The sequence below is a fragment of the Homarus americanus genome, unplaced genomic scaffold (assembly GCF_018991925.1).
Source record: "Homarus americanus isolate GMGI-L3 unplaced genomic scaffold, GMGI_Hamer_2.0 scaffold18703, whole genome shotgun sequence".
NCBI lineage: Eukaryota > Metazoa > Arthropoda > Malacostraca > Decapoda > Nephropidae > Homarus > Homarus americanus.
The window spans coordinates 4453524-4475924 of record NW_024749779.1 but is presented as its reverse complement, the minus strand read 5'-3'; the positions used below and the strand labels follow the sequence as shown (position 1 = coordinate 4475924).

The window sequence follows — 22401 nt, the reverse complement described above, 5'->3', positions numbered from 1 at the left end:
ATTACTACCTAGAATGTATAAAGATCAAAAGAGTTTCCTAAAGATTTATCAAAACCTCGACCAATATCAACAAGTGGAGAAATATTGGTTAAAGTGAAGTAATAGTGACGTAATGATGATATATTATGTTTAATGTCACAACTGTATACCAATGTGTAGAGGAAAGATAACTTGTATATATAAATTCAGGTGGGTGAACGAGAAGTAATACTATCTGCCCTTTCCACATTTTTATTTGAATGATACAAAAAAAAAATAACATTCATGGACATTAACAATAGCAATAACAATGTGAATTAGCCGTCTGAACGTCATGGCAGTATTGTGAACAAGTGTTGGCCAAATGGAGATTGCCATATGCAGTACTCTAGAGGGTAATGCCGGAAAAATATTGATTATTTCGTTCTTATAACAGTTTGTTTGTGATATTTCTTCAAGTTATTACTTTCACAATGTCGGACACTCACACAGACACAAGGATGAAGACACATTCTGACGTCCACCTATATAATTAAATTGTTTGAGTTCGTTGTTGTGGGTGTAGAATCTCTCTCTCTCTCTCTCTCTGTCTTTCATCCAGCAAGTGATCACTCTCCTTATCTCTGTGGTTTTAGTCCTCGTCCAGTAAGTTACACTCTTATAAGTATGACCTGCTCGCTCTCTACCTCAGTACCTCCCCTGACCTCAGCTCTCCACTCTTGTACCCCTCCCCTCCCTTCCTCGCTTGCTCTCCTGTCCCTCCCTTATTCTTACACTTACCCATTTCTCTTTCCCTCCCATTTCCATCCCATCCATCAGTGTCGTCTTCCTCTTCCCTTTACGCTCTTCCATCCTTCACTTCTGATCCACCAGGGTTATCCTCTCCTCCTCCCCTCCTCCTTCTCCTCCTCCTCCACCGCCTCCTTCTCCTCCTCCTCCACCTCCTGTTAACTTCTCCATCCATCACTCACTTCGTTCTACCACCGTTTCGTCCACAGTTCCCCCCCCTCCCCTACTCTTCCTTCCCATTTTGGTCCCGCTCCTACTGGAGATGTCAACACTGGGGCTACGATGGGCGTCTCCATCATAGAGACATCCTGCAGCAGGCGGCGCCGGCCACTCCATCACACTCCATTTCCGTCGCTTCCCAGTTCACACACCCCAAAAACAAAACCTCAGTGAGATCAAAACCTGATTTTTTTCTCTCTCAGTGCATAAGACATTCTTCTTCTCGTCTGAGGGTGTTTGGGGGATTTCTCTTTTCGTCTAAGAGAAGAATTTAATATGTATTTTACGTACTGAATTGTTAGTTCATGAATCTTTATAATGATAGAAAAATAATAATTCATCTATTAAAAAAGGTATAATGCCCTGTAACCATGTAGAGCTCAGTGGGGCATGCTGGTACTTTATTCTGGCTGGTTAACGTCAGACAATTTTATTCAGCTGAAAGAAACCTCCTCCCTACAAAGGGTTAAAATATAGTAAAAATTTATTAATTCATTTAATTTGTTTACAATAATTTATCTACGTGTACTTAAATATCCACTGCCTATACTAGGTTAGTCTCTCTCTCTCTCTCTCTCTCTCTCTCTCAAAATTAGTGTGAGTTTCTTTTTTCCTCTCACTGACAACACATATTTTCATCCATCCTTCCACAGATGTTAACATTCACCACCTGCCTCCCACAGATGTTAGCACTCACCACCTGCCTCCCACAGATGTTAACACTCACCACCTGCCTCCCACAGATGTTAACACTCACCACCTGCCTCCCACAGATGTTAACACTCACCACCTCCCACAGATGTTAACACTCTACCTGCCTCCCACAGATGTTAACACCTGGCCTACCTCCCACAGATGTTAACCTCACCACCTGCCTCCCACAGATGTTAACACTCACCACCTGCCTCCCACAGATGTTAACACTCACCACCTGCCTCCTGAATGTTAACACTCACCACCTGCCTCCCACAGATGTTAACACTCACCACTTGCCTCCCACAGATGTTAACACCCACCACCTGCCTCCCACAGATGTTAACACCCACCACCTGCCTCCCACAGATGTTAACACTCACCACCTGCCTCCCACAGATGTTAACACTCACCACCTGCCTCCCACAGATGTTAACACTCACCACCTGCCTCCCACAGATGTTAACACCCACCAACTGCCTCCCACAGATGTTAACACTCACCACCTGCCTCCCACAGATGTTAACACCCAACACCCTGCCTCCCACAGATGTTAGCACCCACCACCTGCACTCCCCTGAATGTTAACACTCACCACCTGCCTCCCACAGATGTTAACACTCACCACCTGCCTCTCACAGATGTTAACACCCAACATTTATCTCCCACAGATGTTAACACTCACCACCTGCCTCCCACAGATGTTAACACTCACCACCTGCCCTCCTAGATGTTAACACTCACCACCTGCCTCCCACAGATGTTAACACTCACCACCTGCCTCCTAGATGTTAACACTCTCACCACCTGCACCTCCCACAGATGTTAACACTCACCACCTGCCTCTCACAGATGTTAACACTCACCACCTGCCTCCCACAGATGTTAACACTCACCACCTGCCTCCCACAGATGTTAACACTCACCACCTGCCTCCCACAGATGTTAACACTCACCACCTGCCTCCCACAGATGTTAACACTCACCACCTGCCTCTCACAGATGTTAACACCCAACATTTATCTCCCACAGATGGTCGTGGAGGCAGCGGAGGCACGGGGACGACACGCCGTGGTGACCCTCGCTACCTAGATGTGATCAGGGAACGGCCCATCCGGGTCACCGTCAAGGTCCTGGTGCCCGTCAGAGAACACCCCAAGGTAAGTCACTGATGGGGCGCTGCTGGGGACTCGGGTAGAAGAAGTCCTTAAGGATATGAGTCGCTGGGGATGAATCCTTGGGGAGTATTATAAGGAGAAAAGATTTACTGTGAGAGTGAATTTGGGGAACAATTCATAGTACGTGGGAGACTGGTAGGTCTGAGTCATTAGGGGTGAATACATTAACTGAGGAAATGAGTTAACTTACCATGAATGATTGTCGGGGGTTACTCTCCTAGAATGAGATATTGTCACCGCAACTCATGATAATTCAAATGATTTGAGAAATGATTCACTGGTGATGAATGACCGTGTAAGATAACTCATGAGGGACAATTCTTCTAGAAGGAGGTGAGCCTTGAGAGGATGAATGATAATAGGATGAAGGATGAGTTTTTTGTTGGATCAGCTGAATGAATCACCCGGGATGTGGTCATGAGTCAGATGAATTAAGCTAATAAATCCTAAGTCACTGATTGTCGCCATGATGAAAATTCCTCTTTGGCTTTCGTCGCTGTTGGGTCCACACAAGACCAGTTTAATACCATTTAAAATTATTAATTGTAAATGGCTCACAAATGCCACCGAATTAATTAAAATTCCAATTAAGAATCAAAAGAACGTGGTTGGTGGCTCTCAATGTGTAACTTGTGTGGGATTCTCCGTCAGTCTGCCTCTGCGGCTTCACATCCTTCATTAACCTGATGCCAAGTTTTGACATACTGCCAGTCACTTGTCACACTTGGCTGAGCATTTTTTTTTTAATTTGAATCTACATTAAGCGCATGTTGATGTTCTTTTATATATTGGTCATTCGTACACGTGTAGCTCAACAAAAATCAATGACCAAATTTTTAATTACGTTTTATATATTATGGTGGAAGAGTTTTTAAATGAATACACTTGTAGTAATGAACACACATTCCTCGAGTGGTGACCCAGTACACACTCCGGTGATGATAACTGTTCAGTGGACTTGCGTCATGTCAAGGGGATGGAGAGGCTGGATGTTCCGAATCTGTAGGTGTTTATAATAGCGCTTAGATGTTACTTCCAAGCGTCAACGGGGATGTACAGGAAGTGGTCAGATTATTTCTAGTTTTCGGTGATAGAAAATGGACTTTACGTAATGTACTTTTAAGAACTACATTTTTACTTAGGATGGTTTACAACACAAAAGTTTACAGCATAGATTACATCAGCAGGTTGAACGAATCGAACTAAACAATGGAGTTTCTAATTATCAGTTGATAAGTAGAATAATGTTTCAATTTTCTGAAGTTCTCAACTCTAATCGTTATGATAATCGCCGTAACTCCATTTAATGTTAAATTATTGTATATCACCGATAGCTCACTTAAAATACTCAGAATATATATATATATATATATATATATATATATATATATATATATATATATATATATATATATATATATATATATATATATATATATATATATATATATATATTCGCATCAGATTCAAATACAAATTCAAGCTATTCGTGACAGCTATTAAGAAATAAGGAACATTCTCCACTCACGGTTAATTAACTTGACATCCATTACCTGCACAGTTGTTTATCCACCTGTCGTGTGAAGCACCATTACGACACAATGGTCGACCTTCCTCTGACTAACAAAGGGGGTTTATAGGGGAAGGTCGACCTCCCTGCCTCACGCTGCCCACCATAAACCTATATAATCTCCCTCCATATTACCCCCGAGAGACTTGTTGTAGGGAGGGAGCAGTTCTCAGTAGGCGCCCGACGACCATATTGCTGGGGGACTAACAGACACCCGAGGCCCTGCTGTAGGAGGACCACTAAACACCCGAGGGACCCTGTTGTAGGACGACCACTAAACACCCGAGGGACCCTGTTGTAGGAGGACCACTAAACACCCGAGGGACCCTGTTGTAGGAGGACCACTAAACACCCGAGGACCCTGTTGTAGGAGGACCACTAAACACCCGAGGGACCCTGTTGTAGGAGGACCACTAAACACCCGAGGGACCCTGTTGTAGGAGGACCACTAAACACCCGAGGGACCCTGTTGTAGGACGACCACTAAACACCCGAGGGACCCTGTTGTAGGACGACCACTAAACACCCGAGGGACCCTGTTGTAGGACGACCACTTAACACCCGAGGGACCCTGTTGTAGGAGGACCCGAGGGACCCTGTTCTATTAAGACAACAACAACAACAGAAGACAACTGAGGCCACTGTTATCTGGACTACTTAAGGAAACATACAGAGGCACGTCACGACCAGCCACGCGGCATCTCAAGGGGAAAAAAATCGTTTATATATTCATCGTTTTCCGCTGTTAGTCTCTGAGTATTACTTCCGGGGAAACACAACTATTTTCGATTTATTTCAATTATTTCTCTAATTATGATTATAAATAGTGTGTTGGTAGAACAATTTGACTCTATATCTATTATCTTCATATATATAACCTATCAGGCTTAATGTGTGTGAGGAAATATAATAGCATAACGGTGTTGCTGCCGCTATGTAGAGTCAAACACTACTGTATATTTTGAGGAATTTCATTTTGTTTTCATTAGAGAGTTGTAAAGTGGTAGTTTTAGGTCTTCTTAAACTCAAGATTTTTTTTTAAACATTAAGAGTGTTTTTGTTTTTCTTTGTTTGTGTTTTGAATCAGTGCGACGAAAACGGTTAGTGAAATGGTAATGTCAGAATTAATTTTGAGCATTTTTTATACATATATAAATAGAGAGAGAGAGAGAGAGAGAGAGAGAGAGAGAGAGAGAGAGAGGTATAAAGTAACTAAGTGAACTTGTTTTCATATCTTTCATTCTCGTATGCAGTAGAACGAAACAAGCAGCCATGCATTCCTGTGTACTATCAGTAAGCAGTACATACCAGCACAGTTATTTGTGTTCCCCGAGTAACTCGAATATTTGTGCTACAACAACCACCCAAAACTCATTATTAGTCTGCCTTTAAAACATTTACTAGTTTGTCGTCTTATTTAACAGTCATTTCACATCCTCAACTAAATACAGTTCGAAATTTTTCTTTTTCCTCGAGTATTTCCTGTTATTTGAAAATGTTCCAGATACAAAAATTAATTCACTATATGCGATTATTAAATATCTTTGGCGATATCACATAAACAATTTAACATAGAATATAAACATATTAAACAATCCATTCTATGTTAAATTATAAGATCCAATTAAGTATCTTGAATTCAGTCACACATAATGCATCAGTGCCACGAGGATTTATGATTGATGAAGCTTTAATGTATTGTTGTAAACACGTAAATTACCTTATAATTTTACGTTTTCCTTATACCCACAATTGTTGCCTTACCATCATACAACTGATATAGTATATAATATCTCGTGTGGATGAAAGTCAATTGTGAAGGGATTTACTCGATATTTTCTTAACAGCTTTAGTGGGTGTTTGTGGACAATGAAGGAGTCAGTGTAAATTCGAAAGTAAAGGGCACTGTGTCTTTACGAACAGGAGAAAATAAATATTATGTTACGTTATAAAGTTACGTACACTCAATATTCGTGGGGTAAAAAAGTACAACTATTAGACAACTGTACTGTATCCCACCTCCGGGGGTAAGGTAGCAGCAACCTCGGAAAAAAAAATACTAATCCGAAATATTTTTGAGTAAGTGAACACTGTGAGTTACTTTTCCTTTCCCCAGGAACATGACGTGGTGGTCAGCAGCTGATGTGATTTTTCACTTCAATGGCTGGAGAATCACGGATTAATGGCAGTAATAAGCTAAGCTTTTCATTTCGCACTGGCAGTTAACTAAGAAGCTTTTCGTTTTCTATCTAGAACTTTAAATGTTGAAGAATATAGTTAAGGTGCTGTACATCCACCCGCTTATTCTCTTACTGTAACTATATGATGGTGGGAACAGTAAATAAAATTGTGTTGGCACATTACAACCAAACTTCATACATTAAATTCTTTAGACACTCTTGATGAACCTTATCGATTTTGGGGTCTCCACGTGGGGCTCAGCCATTGATGGTTTTCGCTCAAGATTTAGTCATTAGGTGTTACAAAAGACATTCATCTCAGCTGTTTATGTCAGAATCATTTGATGTAACAATGGTGACAGTCGGCCATTCTTCTGGTAAAGGAGTTGTTTGTTCTCTAGCTTGCTGGCCGATAATGACGCTCGTTTAACGCATCATTCTGTGAGTATCGTCTGCTATTGCGTCTTCTGTTTGCGTTTTTATTGTACTGCTAGTACCTGTAGCATCAATAACTTTAGGATTAGGTAAACTAAACTACTTTTTAATAATTATAATTCTTAGTTACATTTGTGATTACCATTACATTAATCCCCACCCCCTCTTCTTCATCATTGGTGTGTGTAGCGTTGGAGGCGTCACCACACACATGTTGTTTGTCTATTAGTTACGGTATTCAATATGCTCAGTGAAACACCTGACAAATCACACGACTATCGTTACTGTTCGGAAACCATGAAATGAAGTTCTGATCACCTATTCTTGAAGCACCACAGCAGTTACGACCAGCATCTTCTCACATATTCTTAATGTTTATTCTTATTTGTTGGAAATGTTGCAGATATTTTCTCAGATTTTAAATTAGAACATAAACAATATTTGGCATTGCATTTCATTATATACTTCTCATGCTTCCCCTAAACAACAAGAGCAAAACCCAATGAAAGGTTTCTAGTTCTAAATTAAACGACCAAACAATTCAGGCGAGCGGAAGGAAGCGTTTATACCAGAACTTCTGATTGGTCAACAAGTAATCAACTATTAATTTGGTTAGGTGGGTGACTACGTAATGTCTCGCCCGTCCGTAGTTGGCACAGATGGCGCAGTTAATCATATTTATATACTCGTTGTTACAGAGTTTTATTTAAGGTTAGTTCGCTACACTTCCTTCATCTGAAATATGAAACCTTATGCATGATACAGTAAGCAACAAGAGGTTTTACACCAGCTTCCTTCACTCAAAAATATGTACTCGTTGTGTTAGAATCTGATACATACATACATACATACATACATACATACATACATACAGCCTACACACACACACACACATACACCAGCGCTGTGTCGTATTAATTAGCTGTGTGTGTGATGCCAGGTATAGGTCAGGTAGGTCAGATCATGACTACAAAAACCAGGTGTAATTTACTGGTGAAGGATGCTGTGCCACCTTGACCCATCTTCCAACATCACCATGGAACTAACAAATGGATCCCAGTATACCAGTAAAATATACAGTCCCCTTCACTAGTGCGTTTACAGGGGCTCGTCATATAAACATTCCATAAATCATTATCATTGAGATATTTAATTTTAATAATGTTTTAGTTTGATTCCTTAGTATGTTTACTATTGCGAGTTTCCTTCTGTCGAATGTAAACAAACACAGGGCTGCCACACTGCACAAAACCTGACGAGCCCCTGTAAACGCACTAGTGAAGGAGTCTGTATCTTTCTGAGTCAAATTTACATCACCATTTTAAACACCCACTGACAATAATACCTGTGTTAAATTTTCACTTCTAAATTCAACCCCCAAATTCCTTATATTATTTATGATCTAATTAACCAAATATAATACATCTATCACACGTAATTGATTAATAATGAAGTCTAAAAGAAATAGCCGAATAAATATAGTCAATGAGAAGAAAGTTGAATTTTGAAAACAGGAATTAAAAAAAAAGTTTCCTTGTGGGTTGCGGTGGCCAATTAAACGCAGCAAACACCTCATGGACGTTACTTAATCGAAACACTTTAATTTATACTCATCTTAAGATATAATAAATAACGGGGTAGATAAATGATGGTGAAGGTTAAGATTAGATGCATCCATCATTAAGTTATCCACTTGTTATCCACCACCAGAGCCAACACCTTCATGTATTAGGCAACAGAGGGAAGGTACAGCTCGTTATCTATACCTGGAGTCTATCAGTCGTATCTTAGGGAAGCTTTTTGTTGTGTTATTCTGGGTGAGAAGGTAGTATGGTGGTGTGGATGTATGGGTGGGTGAGGGGGTGGGATTGAGTGAGGAGGGGTGAGGTTGGATGAGGGGGTGGGGTTGTGTGTGCGTGTGTGTGGTCGTATAACTAAGACTCAGTGTATAATATCTTTATTCTGGTCACATGTCCCGGCACTACTGCATAACATCACGTCTGTTTTAATGTTAAAATATACAAATGCAAGGAAACGGTTCTTGATATATCTTAAATATAATACCTGATATAAAAAAAATAATATAATTTGACAGTATACAAAGAACTATTTTACTTTTGTTCTTTGACAACAAAGGGAATTATAATTATTGGGAGGACTATGTAACAAATGTTGGGTTTTTCTTCTTCTGTAGAGGTTTGGGCAGAGTTACTACTGTCTTGGGTGGCGATATGAGACTCTGAAGGCTTGTGTTCCTCCTCTATATCGGGCTCATAAAAAAGCCTATTGCAAAACCACATGGCCTCCCGGTTCCTCTTCGCCGCCTCCTTCCTTTCCTTATAGTCCGTCAACAACATCTCCCTCTCGTGCTGGTTGGTGCTGGAGGAGGAGGAGGAGGAGGAGGACGATGAGGAACAGGAGGAACAGGCGCCTTTTGGTCTCTGTCTGCATGCCATTTTAAATAAGAAAAAAAATGAAATGATTTATATTTTTTAGGAGATATATAAACTTATTACATTATTAAAACCAGATATAGATGTGAGTCCTTGTGGAGCCGTTGACTACAGTGAAACCTCCATTTAACGGACTTCTCTCTCAATATACACCGTTATTAGACCCTCATGGACTCGCATATCTATATAGTTCGTTAAATGGAGGTTTCTCTGTTCATGTCGCATCTGGACTAACACTTGGCGATCTTAATGGAATAGATTATATCCCAAAACTCACTAAAATATATCAATGTTCTTAAATTAATTACGTTAAGATAATATGAGTAAGACTTTGGAAAAAATCGAAATAGCAATCAACTCATAAAGACTAAACTAACACCCTGTATAATACTTGAAAATCATTCCCATAAAATTCTCTAGAAATAAATTCCTCAACTATTATTATTATCCACTCTGTATCTGTATTTTTCTGGCTAAATAAACTGTTTCAATTCAATTCAGTTTCAATTCAATGACAAGCGTATATAGGAGAGACTTACATTTGGATAGTTTGTGGGAATGATAACCAGAAATCGCGTCGGTTTTAGTGAGGAAATTGATGTTTGTGGGAAAATTGGCCAAATATATCCATGTTTTTGTTTGGTTCACGAGGAGTGTAATTATGACGCGGTATAGTCTTGTGTGACGCTGATAAGGCAACTAGCATTTGTATGACATGCAACTGTGACGCATTATTCTGGTGTGACGTCAGTGCAATGAGGGAAAAATCCTTTGGTAAACAACCTCTTATTATTTGTCCTTTTTTTTAGTGTTTTCTCGTTTATTTTTCATTTATTTCCAACCTCTTCCTCCGTTTTCCTATTCATTTTTAATTCCTCTTTTCCCATATTCCGTCTTCGTTTTTCTCTTTCCCATGTTCGTGATATACGGGAAAGAGTTATAAAACATCACCCACTAAGCCCCGAGGCGTCTCTTTTTACAGGGTACAATGTCATCTCCATAGTCGAGATCGAATTTATGCTAAGTCCTTGCATGATACTACAGTCCTCATTAAATATGCAGCAGAAACCTGTATGAGGGCCCACGATATTACCTGTCCGGATCTGTTTATCTTTAGAGAGTGTTAATGTAAAAAAAAAAAATGTCCCAGTAACGTCTTGGTTGTCTCACGCTTTGGTCCACTCACACGAGCTAACATCATTTACACTCAGTCACTCACCGTGATTGTGTCGAGTTGCATCATTCAGTTGACAGGAGTGGCATGCCGAGGGGGAGAGAGAGGGAGGAGAAAGAGGAAGAGTAAGGAGAGAGAGAGAGCGGGAGGAAAGAGAGGAGGGAGGAAAAAGGAGAGAGAGGAGGGAGGAGAAAGAGAGAGATGAGGGAGGAGAGCGAGAGAGAGAGTCACCTTGTTGAGTATCTGTGAGCGACAGTGATGACCTCCTGAGTGTGTCACAGCGTTGCCAAATTTGCCTGGCACTTGGGAGTGAATTCTGACCCTCTTGATGTCTTCTGCCAGGCATTTACTCTCGTTTCTAACAGTTCCTCTGGTTAAACTCGCCTCTATCTTCTAGCCACATCATAACAAACGTATCTTCTCGTTTTCTTACCCATTTTTTCCTTATACCACAAACGCCTTCCTTCCCCCACTCGTTCCTTCGTGTTCTACGCACCTTCTCCCCGCCACCTTCACTGTCTCCCCAAATCTCTGTCAAGTCTTGTAATAACAATGATTACTTAGTCTGGTTTTAAATCATGTCTTTACACCGGTAACCTGCCAGATCCCAAAAATAATCACAGTGCGAGGAAGTTTTCAAGTGACACTTGGTACCCGCCACTGAAAGCTGGTACGAGACGATTAGAGAAAGAAGTTGCGACAAAGGAAGCGGCCGGCAAAAGAAACAAGTATTCTCATTAGTCGCTAACGGTGGTGATTATTCTTAGTGTGTGTTGGTTGAGAAGACAATTTATATATATATATATATATATATATATATATATATATATATATATATATATATATATATATATATATATATATATATATATATATATATATATATATATATATATAAAATCATTTCCTTTACCTGTGTAGGCACTTATGGCCGTAACTCCACTCGTCGTTGTCTACAGCCAGTACACGGCTCATCATTAGTGGAGAACCTCCTGGTGTAAGTCTTCAGGAGCTCCGCCTGGGTCAACACGGTGTATTATTCCTCCTTAATTACCTCCAGCAGGTGTAAACCCCTCCTCATCCCCTCACCCCTCTCTTGGGTCTTACCCTCCACCGCTTTCCACCCCTTCGTCCCCCGCCCCTCCCCACCTCATCTCTCCCGCCACTTACTACCCTTCTGCTACCACTTACCCCTTCTCCCTCCCCTCCTCTCCCCTCCCCTCCCCCACTTACCCCCACAAGACATCTTTGTGGACTCCAGAAATAATGAGCCTCATGAATCACGACCCCATGTGTTCTGTCACCTCATCTGGGGCGACACTGAACGAGAAATTCATAATAGAGTCGAGGAAAAAGGTTTATTGTTGTCATCCTTCAGTTGCTTGCGGTAGGTGGTGAGTGATGGGTAAATTAAGCTTCTGGAAATCATTAAAAAATTTATCTGATTTGGACTATATGAAATATGGGAACTGTTGCTGTTGAGCTGTCACTACCAAGCACCCTGGCTCTTTGAAGATAAATTCACTAAGTCTTTAGACACACTTGGTTGTTTACTCACATTCTTTTCTTTGTTTACAACGCCCACTGACAAACCAAGACGTGGTCAGTTTTTTGTTGCCTACGAGAAAATATATTCACCTTATTTATTATTCCCCAGATATCCTACCATGTCACTTATGCCAGGATATCTTTTTGTTGTTTGTTCACTGATTCGCTTTCTCACTCATTTACTGATCTAGAAAAATTAAAGCTACTCAATTACTCTTACAAGTTCAAATATATCACTGTACACGAGGCTCTCTCTCTCTCTCTCTCTCTCTCTCTCTCTCTCTCTCTCTCTCTCTCTCTCTCTCTCTCTCTCTCTCTCCGGAAACATTTGACAGCGCCTTTAGTGAGAAAACTACCGGACGATATCAGCACCTTCCTCCAGACCCATTTGTTATCATTTCCTTCGTGTGATATAGTCTTTAAGCCTTGGCAATGTCTCAGCTGAACTAGATCCAGTATATTAAGGTTTGCTGTCGGAGGAATGTTATCCACAAGTAACCTGAGACACTTGGCTACAGATAATACTATTCAAAATAAGGAGAAAAAAATCCCGATCACTTTACTCGCCCTGGTATTATTTGGTTGTGTTCGGTTAGCAAGTTTCATGGATATTCGTCTATATTTGACAGAGTAACAGTGTTAATAACTCGGTAGCTCCAACATACAGCTTCCGACCCTCTCTTGCTACACACACACACACACACACACACACACACACACACACACACACACACACACACGGCTAGGAACCATTATTAAATGTGGCAAAGCAGTTATTTACGATGGTGACAAATGGCTATTATATCCGAGTGGTTTATGATCTCACTATTAACGCTTCGGTTATCGCGGAACAATAACCAACAATATACAGACAAAGAAACTCAATGTATTTACGATATATTAAAAAGTAAATGACTAAATCAAACAGGAAATTCAGTAACGTTATCCATGACCAGAGAAGTTGAACTACCAATTAAAGTTATTATAACAAAACACTACAATCAAACATGAAATAACCCGATCAAGTTTAATTTCATGTGAGGCCTAACACTAGAAACACGGGTAGTGAGTGAGTTCATTATGGGGTGGTGGTGGTGGCGTCTGTGGTGATGACTGTGGCGGCGGCGCGGAGGCAAGGCTGAGGCGGCGGCTGTGGTTCCTTGGTCGCTGAATAAAGTGGTTTGGAGAGTAGTTGTCCGAATATTTCCATTCGGTATATACTGTATAAATTTGACTGTAACAGTTGGCCTTTCCTGACACAAGTAACTGTCTCACACAAACACCGTGGTGATATGTCAGTCAGGGAAGATTATGGGTTCTTGCCCAGACAACCCGGAGGTCCGTGGTCAATAGTAATACTAAGGTACACAACCTTGGGACCCATGTAATATGTGTGTACAGTTTCAGGTCTTAACTGCTTCCGTTTTGGAGCTACGGCTGTAACTGTTATCAGTAAAATATATAACCTTTTAGCATTTGTGTTTGTATCAGAGGTTGTACAGTATGCAGCAAGTTTTCTGCCAGTGATCTGAATCACCATTACACGAGTATATTATTGTATGGATGTAATTTAAATATTAATAAGCGTAAACAACTGGCGGATGGTCATAAACCTAATTCACTAGGGCCGCGTCGGCCAGGCCACACCGCTAGACCCACCCTGCTGTATGGGCGCCAATGGATATTTAACGAGGGGAAGATGTTATGTTTTTGTACCCATTTTCACTCGTATGTAGAGCTGCGACAACATCGTAAAGAACCTCGAGGGTGTAGTCTTGATCGTCTGAGCTGTAACACTAGGTCATTCCATCAAATATTCCTCCCAACGCACCAATATAGTCGAGTAGAGGAGCACTTACGGGCTCTTTATTGACGCCAGTAATAGGGTGTTTTGCTCTAGATTCCTCCTTGTTTATTGCCTCATTGGTCATGTAAGGCTATCTACCGAGACTCTTAGGTGATATTTAAGGTTTTCTTTGTGAATGTACAGTAACTCTATGTTATGTTACGCATTATGGAGCTTTTTACCCAAAGGAAACGGAACGTAATGATATGTGTTATTATTCTTTGTGGACGGAAGCTCTAATGGACGAGATTCTTTCATAAGGAAAAAAAATAACTTCAAAGAGTAAACATTTGTATTTTTATTGAGAGGTTTAATATAATAGAAAACAATTTATTTTATTGAAGAAGTTGTATGAAACATAATGTGTTGCTCTCGGATGTCCAACACTACTAGACTAGAGACCAGAAACCCTGCAATGTTATTTAATACTCATTATCTAAATTAGTTTTTTTTTCCTAATTAAACTACATCACTTTATCACTGCACGAAATTCCTACTCCACCAATCTGAGTCTATTTAGAAGGATTTTTCACATATTTAATGATGCTATGATACAAGCTCTTCAACCTTGTGCATTGAGTGTGTTCTAGTTTCGTGTATCGTCGTAAGATATAACTCAAGTGGATGTAATAGTTACTAACTCCTCTGTGTATTATTAAAAAAATATTCCTTTTATTTATTAAATTCTGCAAAAAGAAAATGTCTTGTGGTTTCTTAACTAAAAACAACCATCTCCACCGTTCTCTCAGTCACATTAGCTTATATACTGAAAACACCAAGGGGTTTCATGAGACCATAATTGTTAACTTCATGTGCAAGGGGACGATAAGGTTTAGAGTTAATTAAACACAGTTAAATAAGTTATGTAAGGGTAATGTTAATTATGTTATATAATTAAAGCATGTATTTCTACCACAGAAGCAAGGCGAATACCCACGGGAGTGAACCATTAACCTAGTACAGTAATTACACAAGTGAATTACTATGCTCTCGTTTTGTTCAAGTGGGCAGGTTTTTAAAAGTAATATCTCTAGGTTAGTAGTTACTATATGTCGTATAATTTAGTCCGTAATTGGTAGTTTCATGTAATTGCAGGAAAGAAATTACTTTTGAAAATCGATAATAACGTAATAAGGCAGAAGAGATATATTGAACCTGAGAGTATTAGAAAAAGTGATGTTCTAAAGTTTTATATTAGAACTCATACAAATTTCTACTTGATATACCAGCTACCTTTCTGGTGTGGTAAATTTGATGATGTATAAATTTTGAATTTATTTTATTGTAAATTCTAGGACAAATAGTGATAAGTTTTCTATAGAGTAAATTAAACGAAATACTATTTGCCACATAAATAGATTAGTAATTCAGTTTAAATTAATCATTTTTTAATGTAAATTGAAGTAGTGTATCATCATCATTATTAGTATTACTTTTATTATTATTATTGGTAGTAGTAGTAGTAGAGGTCAAAGGTCAGCTTCTTAAACTCGTCTCTGTCACGTCCCTGTCTCCGCATCCTCCATCCTTACCCAGATGTTTTGTGCGTCTCCCTCCACCACGTCCTTCCACCTTAACTTCAGTCTTCCTCTTGATCTCTCCCTCTGATTGGTTCATTTGAGGCTCTTGTGATCTCCTCCTCCTCCATCACCAAACCATCTCACCATTTTGTCTTTCTCTTATTATTGTTTTTGATTGTCACTCCATATCTCTCTATAACATCTTCATGCCTCTTCAAACTTTAACTAGATGACACACTCACTTTATCCACGGCAACATGTTCAATTTGCGTTCTCTCTCCAAAAACTCTTCTTTCTTTATCGACTTCAATGTCTGTATCTTGTTCTCCATACATCAACAATGGCCTGACAACTGTCGTATTTTTATTATGGTATGTATATTCAATTTCTATTATCAAGCCACCATACTCAACTTCCTTTAACTTCTCTCTACTTTGTCCCATTCCATCCTTCACTTCCCTCTAACTTCCTCCTCATTTCCCCCTATCTCGTCAACACCCATTCCAAAGTTACTCTGAACATTGTAAACAAACCCTAATATATGGAGTATCAACACAGCAGATAGGTTCCATTACGAACAGGACTAGACAGGCGTTAGATATGGGTTTATAATAGTTAGTAAAATGCTTGGACACTCAAATAAGTATTGGCATGGCAACATTATTCAAAATATATATCGAAATAAACTGAAATACTAAATGTGGTTTTGTGGTTATTTTGACAACCCTGACACCTCACAACATTAGTAACTTAAGAAAACAAAACTTTAAAGAGTTGTTTAAAATATGTGTCACTTATCTTGGCCTCTCTATTATTATTTTTCTGTTTTTTTTTTTTTTACGTTTGCCAGAGTAAACTTCGTCTCAAGTATTAATAGAGTTACACTGAGTTTGTAATAACGACAGTAAGGATAATAAGAACATAAATCCCCCGTCTCCAAGTGGGGTTTAGGACCTTCTTGAGTGTACTTGTTGCTGTCTGTCATATTTACCCTTCAATTACAGTTTTAAGTGAGGTAGTTACAGAAGCAGCAGTAGTGTAGTAATAATAAAAGAACTAAAAAGATGTAGTCAAAACTGGTCCCCTCGTCTTGAAGATCTGTCAGGGGCACTGCAGTTACGTCCTGAATAGAATTAGTACAAAATGAAGTGCGTGGAAAAGTCTCGTTACCTAAATTAGAAGTTGATCATTAGGTGAAGTCCGCGTTGTCCAAAAACTCAATACACCTTCCAAGGACGGCTGGAGATCAAACAATGATTACTAAGACTGCTTAATACTGTATAGGTAAATTTTAAAGGTAAGGATCACCCACTTCATTAACTTGTACCAAATTTCACATCGTACAATAAGAGCAACACTGTACGTTATGGCGTCCGTGTGTTGTACGGATTACTGGCTTGTAGACGTATGTGAAAAATACTCTTCAGGAGAAATTATTACTACAGCCTAATTCCTCTTCAACAGCGGGATCTTACAATGCTAGTGAGAGAGACAATTGGCTTAGTCATAGATAATAAGAAGCTCCTCATTATGTTGTCAGAGTTCGATGAGATCATATTGGTGATTCTATTAAGATGAGGTAATTACAGCGGTCGACGGTGGGTTAATTTTAATCTGCAGTGATTACCGTTTATTATTTTATCAGTCTGAGGAGAAACTTTATTCCTAATTAGTTCTCTGCCAAGTTAATCATTATGTTATTATTAATGAGGCCGGTCAGTCAAGTTGTTGGTTTAGTGGTGACTCATACGCTCTCTCTTCACTGTGCTCTCATTCATTTCATTGTAGTATAATGATGTAGTTGGTGCTCTTGTATTTAATAGTTTCCTATTTTCCTATAACTTTACAACCCTTCTCTGACTGTACATATAAATGCTGCTATAGAATCATACAGGATGAAATCACGTGTGACACAGAGCGACACCAGTTGTGGTGTCTTATATAACGACAAGGAAATATTATTGTTCTCAAGTCGTCGCACACAACCCGCATGGAGTCTGACGAGGAAGCGAAAAGTTTGCTCGTAAACTGACCGACCATGAATAAAAAGTCCCGTAGCATTATACCACTGAAGTGTGGTGAGGAGAGAATGCCCCAACCCTTCTGTTATCTGAGGTTAAAACTATTTTTTTTACACACACACACACACACACACACACACACACACACACACACACACCGCATTTGCAATTGATATCATATAACGGCACGTTACAGTGATGTAATTAACGATTTCCGGTCATTGTGAAGAAATCTACCTATCTAAAAACGATTTTAGTATTTAAATCAGCTATAGATATATATTATAAATTATTATATAACTATTAAGACAAAATCCTTGTATCCAGCGAGACTTTCTTTTACCGGCCATCCATATATTCTCAGTGTAGGGATTTTGAGGGTGAAATTCGGAGCCAGCGAAATATCCTGTTGCATTTCTGGCTACACAACCAGTTTTTGTGTATCGTGAATATAACTGGACTAAGAGAAGACGACTATGAGAAAACTTCATTTAATAATCATATAGTTACTGATAGGTTAGTTTCATATTGACTCAAATTAATCATCAAACTCGCATCTCTAAAAAAGTTAAGAACTAAATGCCATGTAAATGTGAAGGAAAGACAGCGGTTTTCAGTTTCCGTGTTAGTAGAGTCTGACTGTCTCTTAGCTGTAAAGTTTTCGTTCTTCAAGATAATAAAAAACGGTGCTGCCATATTTTTCACTTGACCTCCAAAACTTATATACTCTTTTTAGAGGTCTGTAAAGAATGGTGTTAAAATAAGTTAATTATATTTACATATTTTCCAATATATTTTACGTACTTTTTCCCCTCACTGGATACTGCTAAAATGTATCTTTCTTAGTTTATCGTATTTTTTGTCTAATATACATGTTAATTTAGTATATATTCTTGAAGTCCTTGATGTTGAAGTCCAGATTCACATATAACTAACAAACAACAACAGCAACAACAAACAAGATGATGTCTCTTTAAATCTATTAGATTTTTGTGTGTTTAGACTAACACTCGAAAATAATCATAAACAACAACATCTATAACTTTAGAAAGACGTGAAAACAATCCACTTTGTGCGTGTAAGTCAAAAGTTTCCCTTCCGGTTGTGAGAGTTTTATTATTAAACTTACTAGGGAGAGAATTTATTGTCAAATATTCCCTTTTATTGTATTTCTTCTCTTATCTTTATCTCCTTTTTGCTCTTAACTTCAATATTTACGAAACAAAACAGATGTGAACATGTTGGTGTGATATTATATATGTTACGCAACTGTAGGAAATCATTTACGTATATATGAATACTAATGCAATATATGCGTGCTCTGGGACACCATAAAGGGGTGGGAGGAGAGGGAGAACGAATTAAATTATTGTTACGTTATTTTTATGTAATTTTGTTATGTACCCGGAGGCAGCTAAGAAACGTGTGGGCAATTTACACATGACCTATAGCACCCCTTTTATGAAGCGGTAACTGCGGAAGAGGGTGGTAGTCCTCACATGCGAGTTCTGGCTGCGTCAGAATGCTTGTTGTGATGGTATGGGTCTACAGCTGCATTGCTTGGTACGCTGAGACACACTGCGCTAGCGATAAACATGCAGGTCAAAGACACGCACTGAGTCAAACATAACTCTATATTGGTACTGACATAAACATTCACCTAGAAGGGCATATGGATAAACAGACACTGACACACACATATAACATGTTACACGGTCCATATGATAAACTCTTGGTACAAATTGCGCCAAAATTGAACAAGTGTTGATAATTTAATGGTTCACGCAGTAATAACAAATAGGGTTTGTCGGTGTTGATTATGCCATGTGATTGTGACAGTCTCCAGCCGTGAATACATTAGCTTACAGTAAGAAAGCCTCGTGTTTGACATTTACTCTTCCATGGTACCGGTTTCGCGGGCAGTGTTTTTTTAGCATCCCAAGGAAAATTATCGGCTTTTTGTTTATTTTAAGGAATACCAAAAAGATACTGTTCTCCCCTCTTAAGTACTTGGTTAAACAAACTCCCACCATCTGACCAATCACAAAACCACAAAGAACCATTAATAATATAAAATACAGTTCTTATTGGCCAAATGTACGGAAACAACATTCTCACAAACCATAGATTTTTTTTCGTTGGTAGAAAGGCCCCTGGCGAGGATCATAACAGTGTGTTATGAAAGGGCTCCTAGTGGTGAAGATATCATAATGTGTCACAGAATGAGTAATAGACTCAATTTACGAGCATTAAAGTTTATTTTGTGGCAATAAAGGCGATTTATGCCGTCTTAGGGGCCATTTCTGGAATAAAGAGGAAAACACTCCTCCCCTTCTGAGGTCAAAGGTGGAATAGTAATGACAAATTCCTAAATTCCAAGTTAATTCCTGAACCATTTGAGCAAATTATGAAGAGAAGGGTGTATGTATGTGTGTATGTATGTGTATGTATGTATGTATGTATGTATGTATGTATGTATGTATGTATGTTGTCGTGTAGAGGTGGCGTGTCGTCAGAGATCCTTGGGTGATCCTATGTCTCCAAGCTTAAGCTCCACGACCCTTGTACGGCTTAGCTTAACGGCGAAACGCCCACCCGCTCACCATTTTCCTTGTCAGCGACTTGTGTGTGATGTTTGTTATGGTTGTGTGTGTGTGTTTGTGTTGTGTGTGTGTGTGTGTGTGTGTGTGTGTGTGTGTGTGTGGTTGTGTGTGGTGTGTTTGTGTTATGGTTGTGTGTGTGTGTTTGTGTGTGTGTGTGTGTGTGTGTGTGTTATGTTGTGTGTGTGTGTGTGTGTGTGTGTGTGTGTGTGTGTGTGTGTGTGTGTGTGTGTGTGTGTGTGTGTGTGTGTGTGTGTGTGTGTGTGTGTGTGTGTGTGTGTGTGTGTGTGTGTGTGTGTGTGTGTGTGTGTGTGTGTGTGTGTGTGTGATGCGTGTGTGTTTGTGTGTGTGTGCGTAACGAAATTTCGTAAGTGACACCTTGAATTCGTAAAATATTCACGATTCAAAAATATTCTTCCCTAGACACTCGATGGAAGGGCGTTCGTAAGTTGTGTGTTAATACCATTTAAAATACGGATTCCGGATTCTCATAAAGTTTCTTGAAAACTTCACGGTAAAAGAGACACTTGTGGTGACCCTACACATTAATCTGTTACAAAATACAAAAATGAAACACAAATGTCATTAATTTTTTTAATGTTTATATAAAATGGGTTAACTTTCTTTTCTTTGCCGTTCAACAAGAGAATAATTTGAAAGTAAATTAAAGGTTAGAATATTTTGCTTTCTCCTTTAAGATAGCTGCCATATTTCTGGTGCGTGTCGAGTGCAAAGTGAATAATTACGTAATTAGAGTTTTGTCAACGCGTTTCAAGTTCTTCAAGGGTTCTGCAGGAATTTTAATTGAAAAAATATATATAGAAGTAATCTTACACACACACACACACACACACACACACACACACACACACACACACACACGATATCCACGCACTTTTCTTCTTCATCTGTTTGTTATTCATTCATCCATCTTTTCTGCTGTGAAAGATGTGTTCACAACAAGGTCCTGGATCCCAGTCGCTACACACCAGCCAGACACATCCATCACCGGAACCTCCTTTCATAAAAGTCACTGGACGTCTTGCTCTCCACCCCTTCCCTCCCTCCTTCACACTCCTGCTGCTTCCTAGATAACCACTTCCTTCTTTTCTATAATGCGTCCTTCACCTCATCCTTCCATCTCCTTGATCTTCTTCTCTCTTCCCTCCTTCCATCCACCCCCTGAAATACATACTCCTTTTACTTTTTTTTTTTAGCTTCCCTCACTCTCAATATATCCATACCATCAGATTAAGTCTTCACCATCTCTCTCAACGACAACTCTTTTTTCGCCTTCTACACATCACCCTTACCTCTGTAGTTCACATTCTCTACCTCTTAATTACCCCAACATGTTACTTTTAATCACGTCATTTCTGTTGCTTCTAATTTTCCTCTCTCCTCTTACTTCCGGATTCTGTGCTACTCAATTCTCTAATAAAGTCGGTTCAACCTTTCCACTATACATCCTCATCTTTGCTTCCTCTCCTTTATTATGTTTTCCTCTTTTACTTTACTCCTTTGATCCTTTCAAGTCCATCACGTCTTAAAGAGGAAATGGCCTCATCGCTTCTCTTACTTATAAAAGATCTTTAAACTATTTTCTCTCTATCTTTTTGACGTCATCCTTAACTGTATTTTCTATATAATTTCTTAGGTTTTTAATTATGTCTAATTCCATCTAGAACAGCAGGGTTTTTTCCCGTTCAGGCAGTAAAAAAATATATATAGATTCGTATTTGTTTCCCTTTGAAAGTGTATAAAATTTTCTCTCGACAAAAAATACACCAGAATTTTGTTTGCAGCTTATGAATAAAATGAGGTAATTGCCCCCGGAACTGACTACATTGTAACTAATCGTCCACAGGAGGTCTAGAGTGGATCTGGGGAGACCTGAGTATGGTCAGGGTGTGTACGGCTGGCCTGGCTGTCCGTCCCCTCCCGTGCGCGGTAGGGAGTCACGCACACCCTCTAAATACCCATTATCCTGACATAACGCCTTCTCCCCTGGTGCTTATGTATGCTACCCAAATGTGCAGTTTTGTTTATCCTACAGCTCATATCCTGACTCTGGTTTTACCCGAAATTCAAGATTATATATATTTTATTATTATTATTTTTTTTTTTTTGCTTTTTGGAGTAAAACCAAGGCGAGAAGGTTAACAGTCGTGGAATCGTCGTTTGGTGTTAAGTAAA

The 22401-nt window shown here is 39.3% G+C and overlaps 1 protein-coding gene across 1 annotated transcript in view; it reads left to right on the top strand.

Annotated features, from left to right (window-relative positions):
- Positions 1 to 343: 343 nt before the first annotated feature.
- LOC121853830 (KH domain-containing, RNA-binding, signal transduction-associated protein 2-like) overlaps positions 344 to 22401 on the top strand; it is a 167473-nt gene continuing 145415 nt past the window's right edge. Inside the window, exons 1-2 of the mRNA XM_042348206.1 lie at positions 344 to 374; positions 2713 to 2840. Of these exons, the coding sequence (XP_042204140.1) occupies positions 344 to 374; positions 2713 to 2840 (159 nt within the window). The remainder of the gene's footprint in view (positions 375 to 2712; positions 2841 to 22401) is intronic.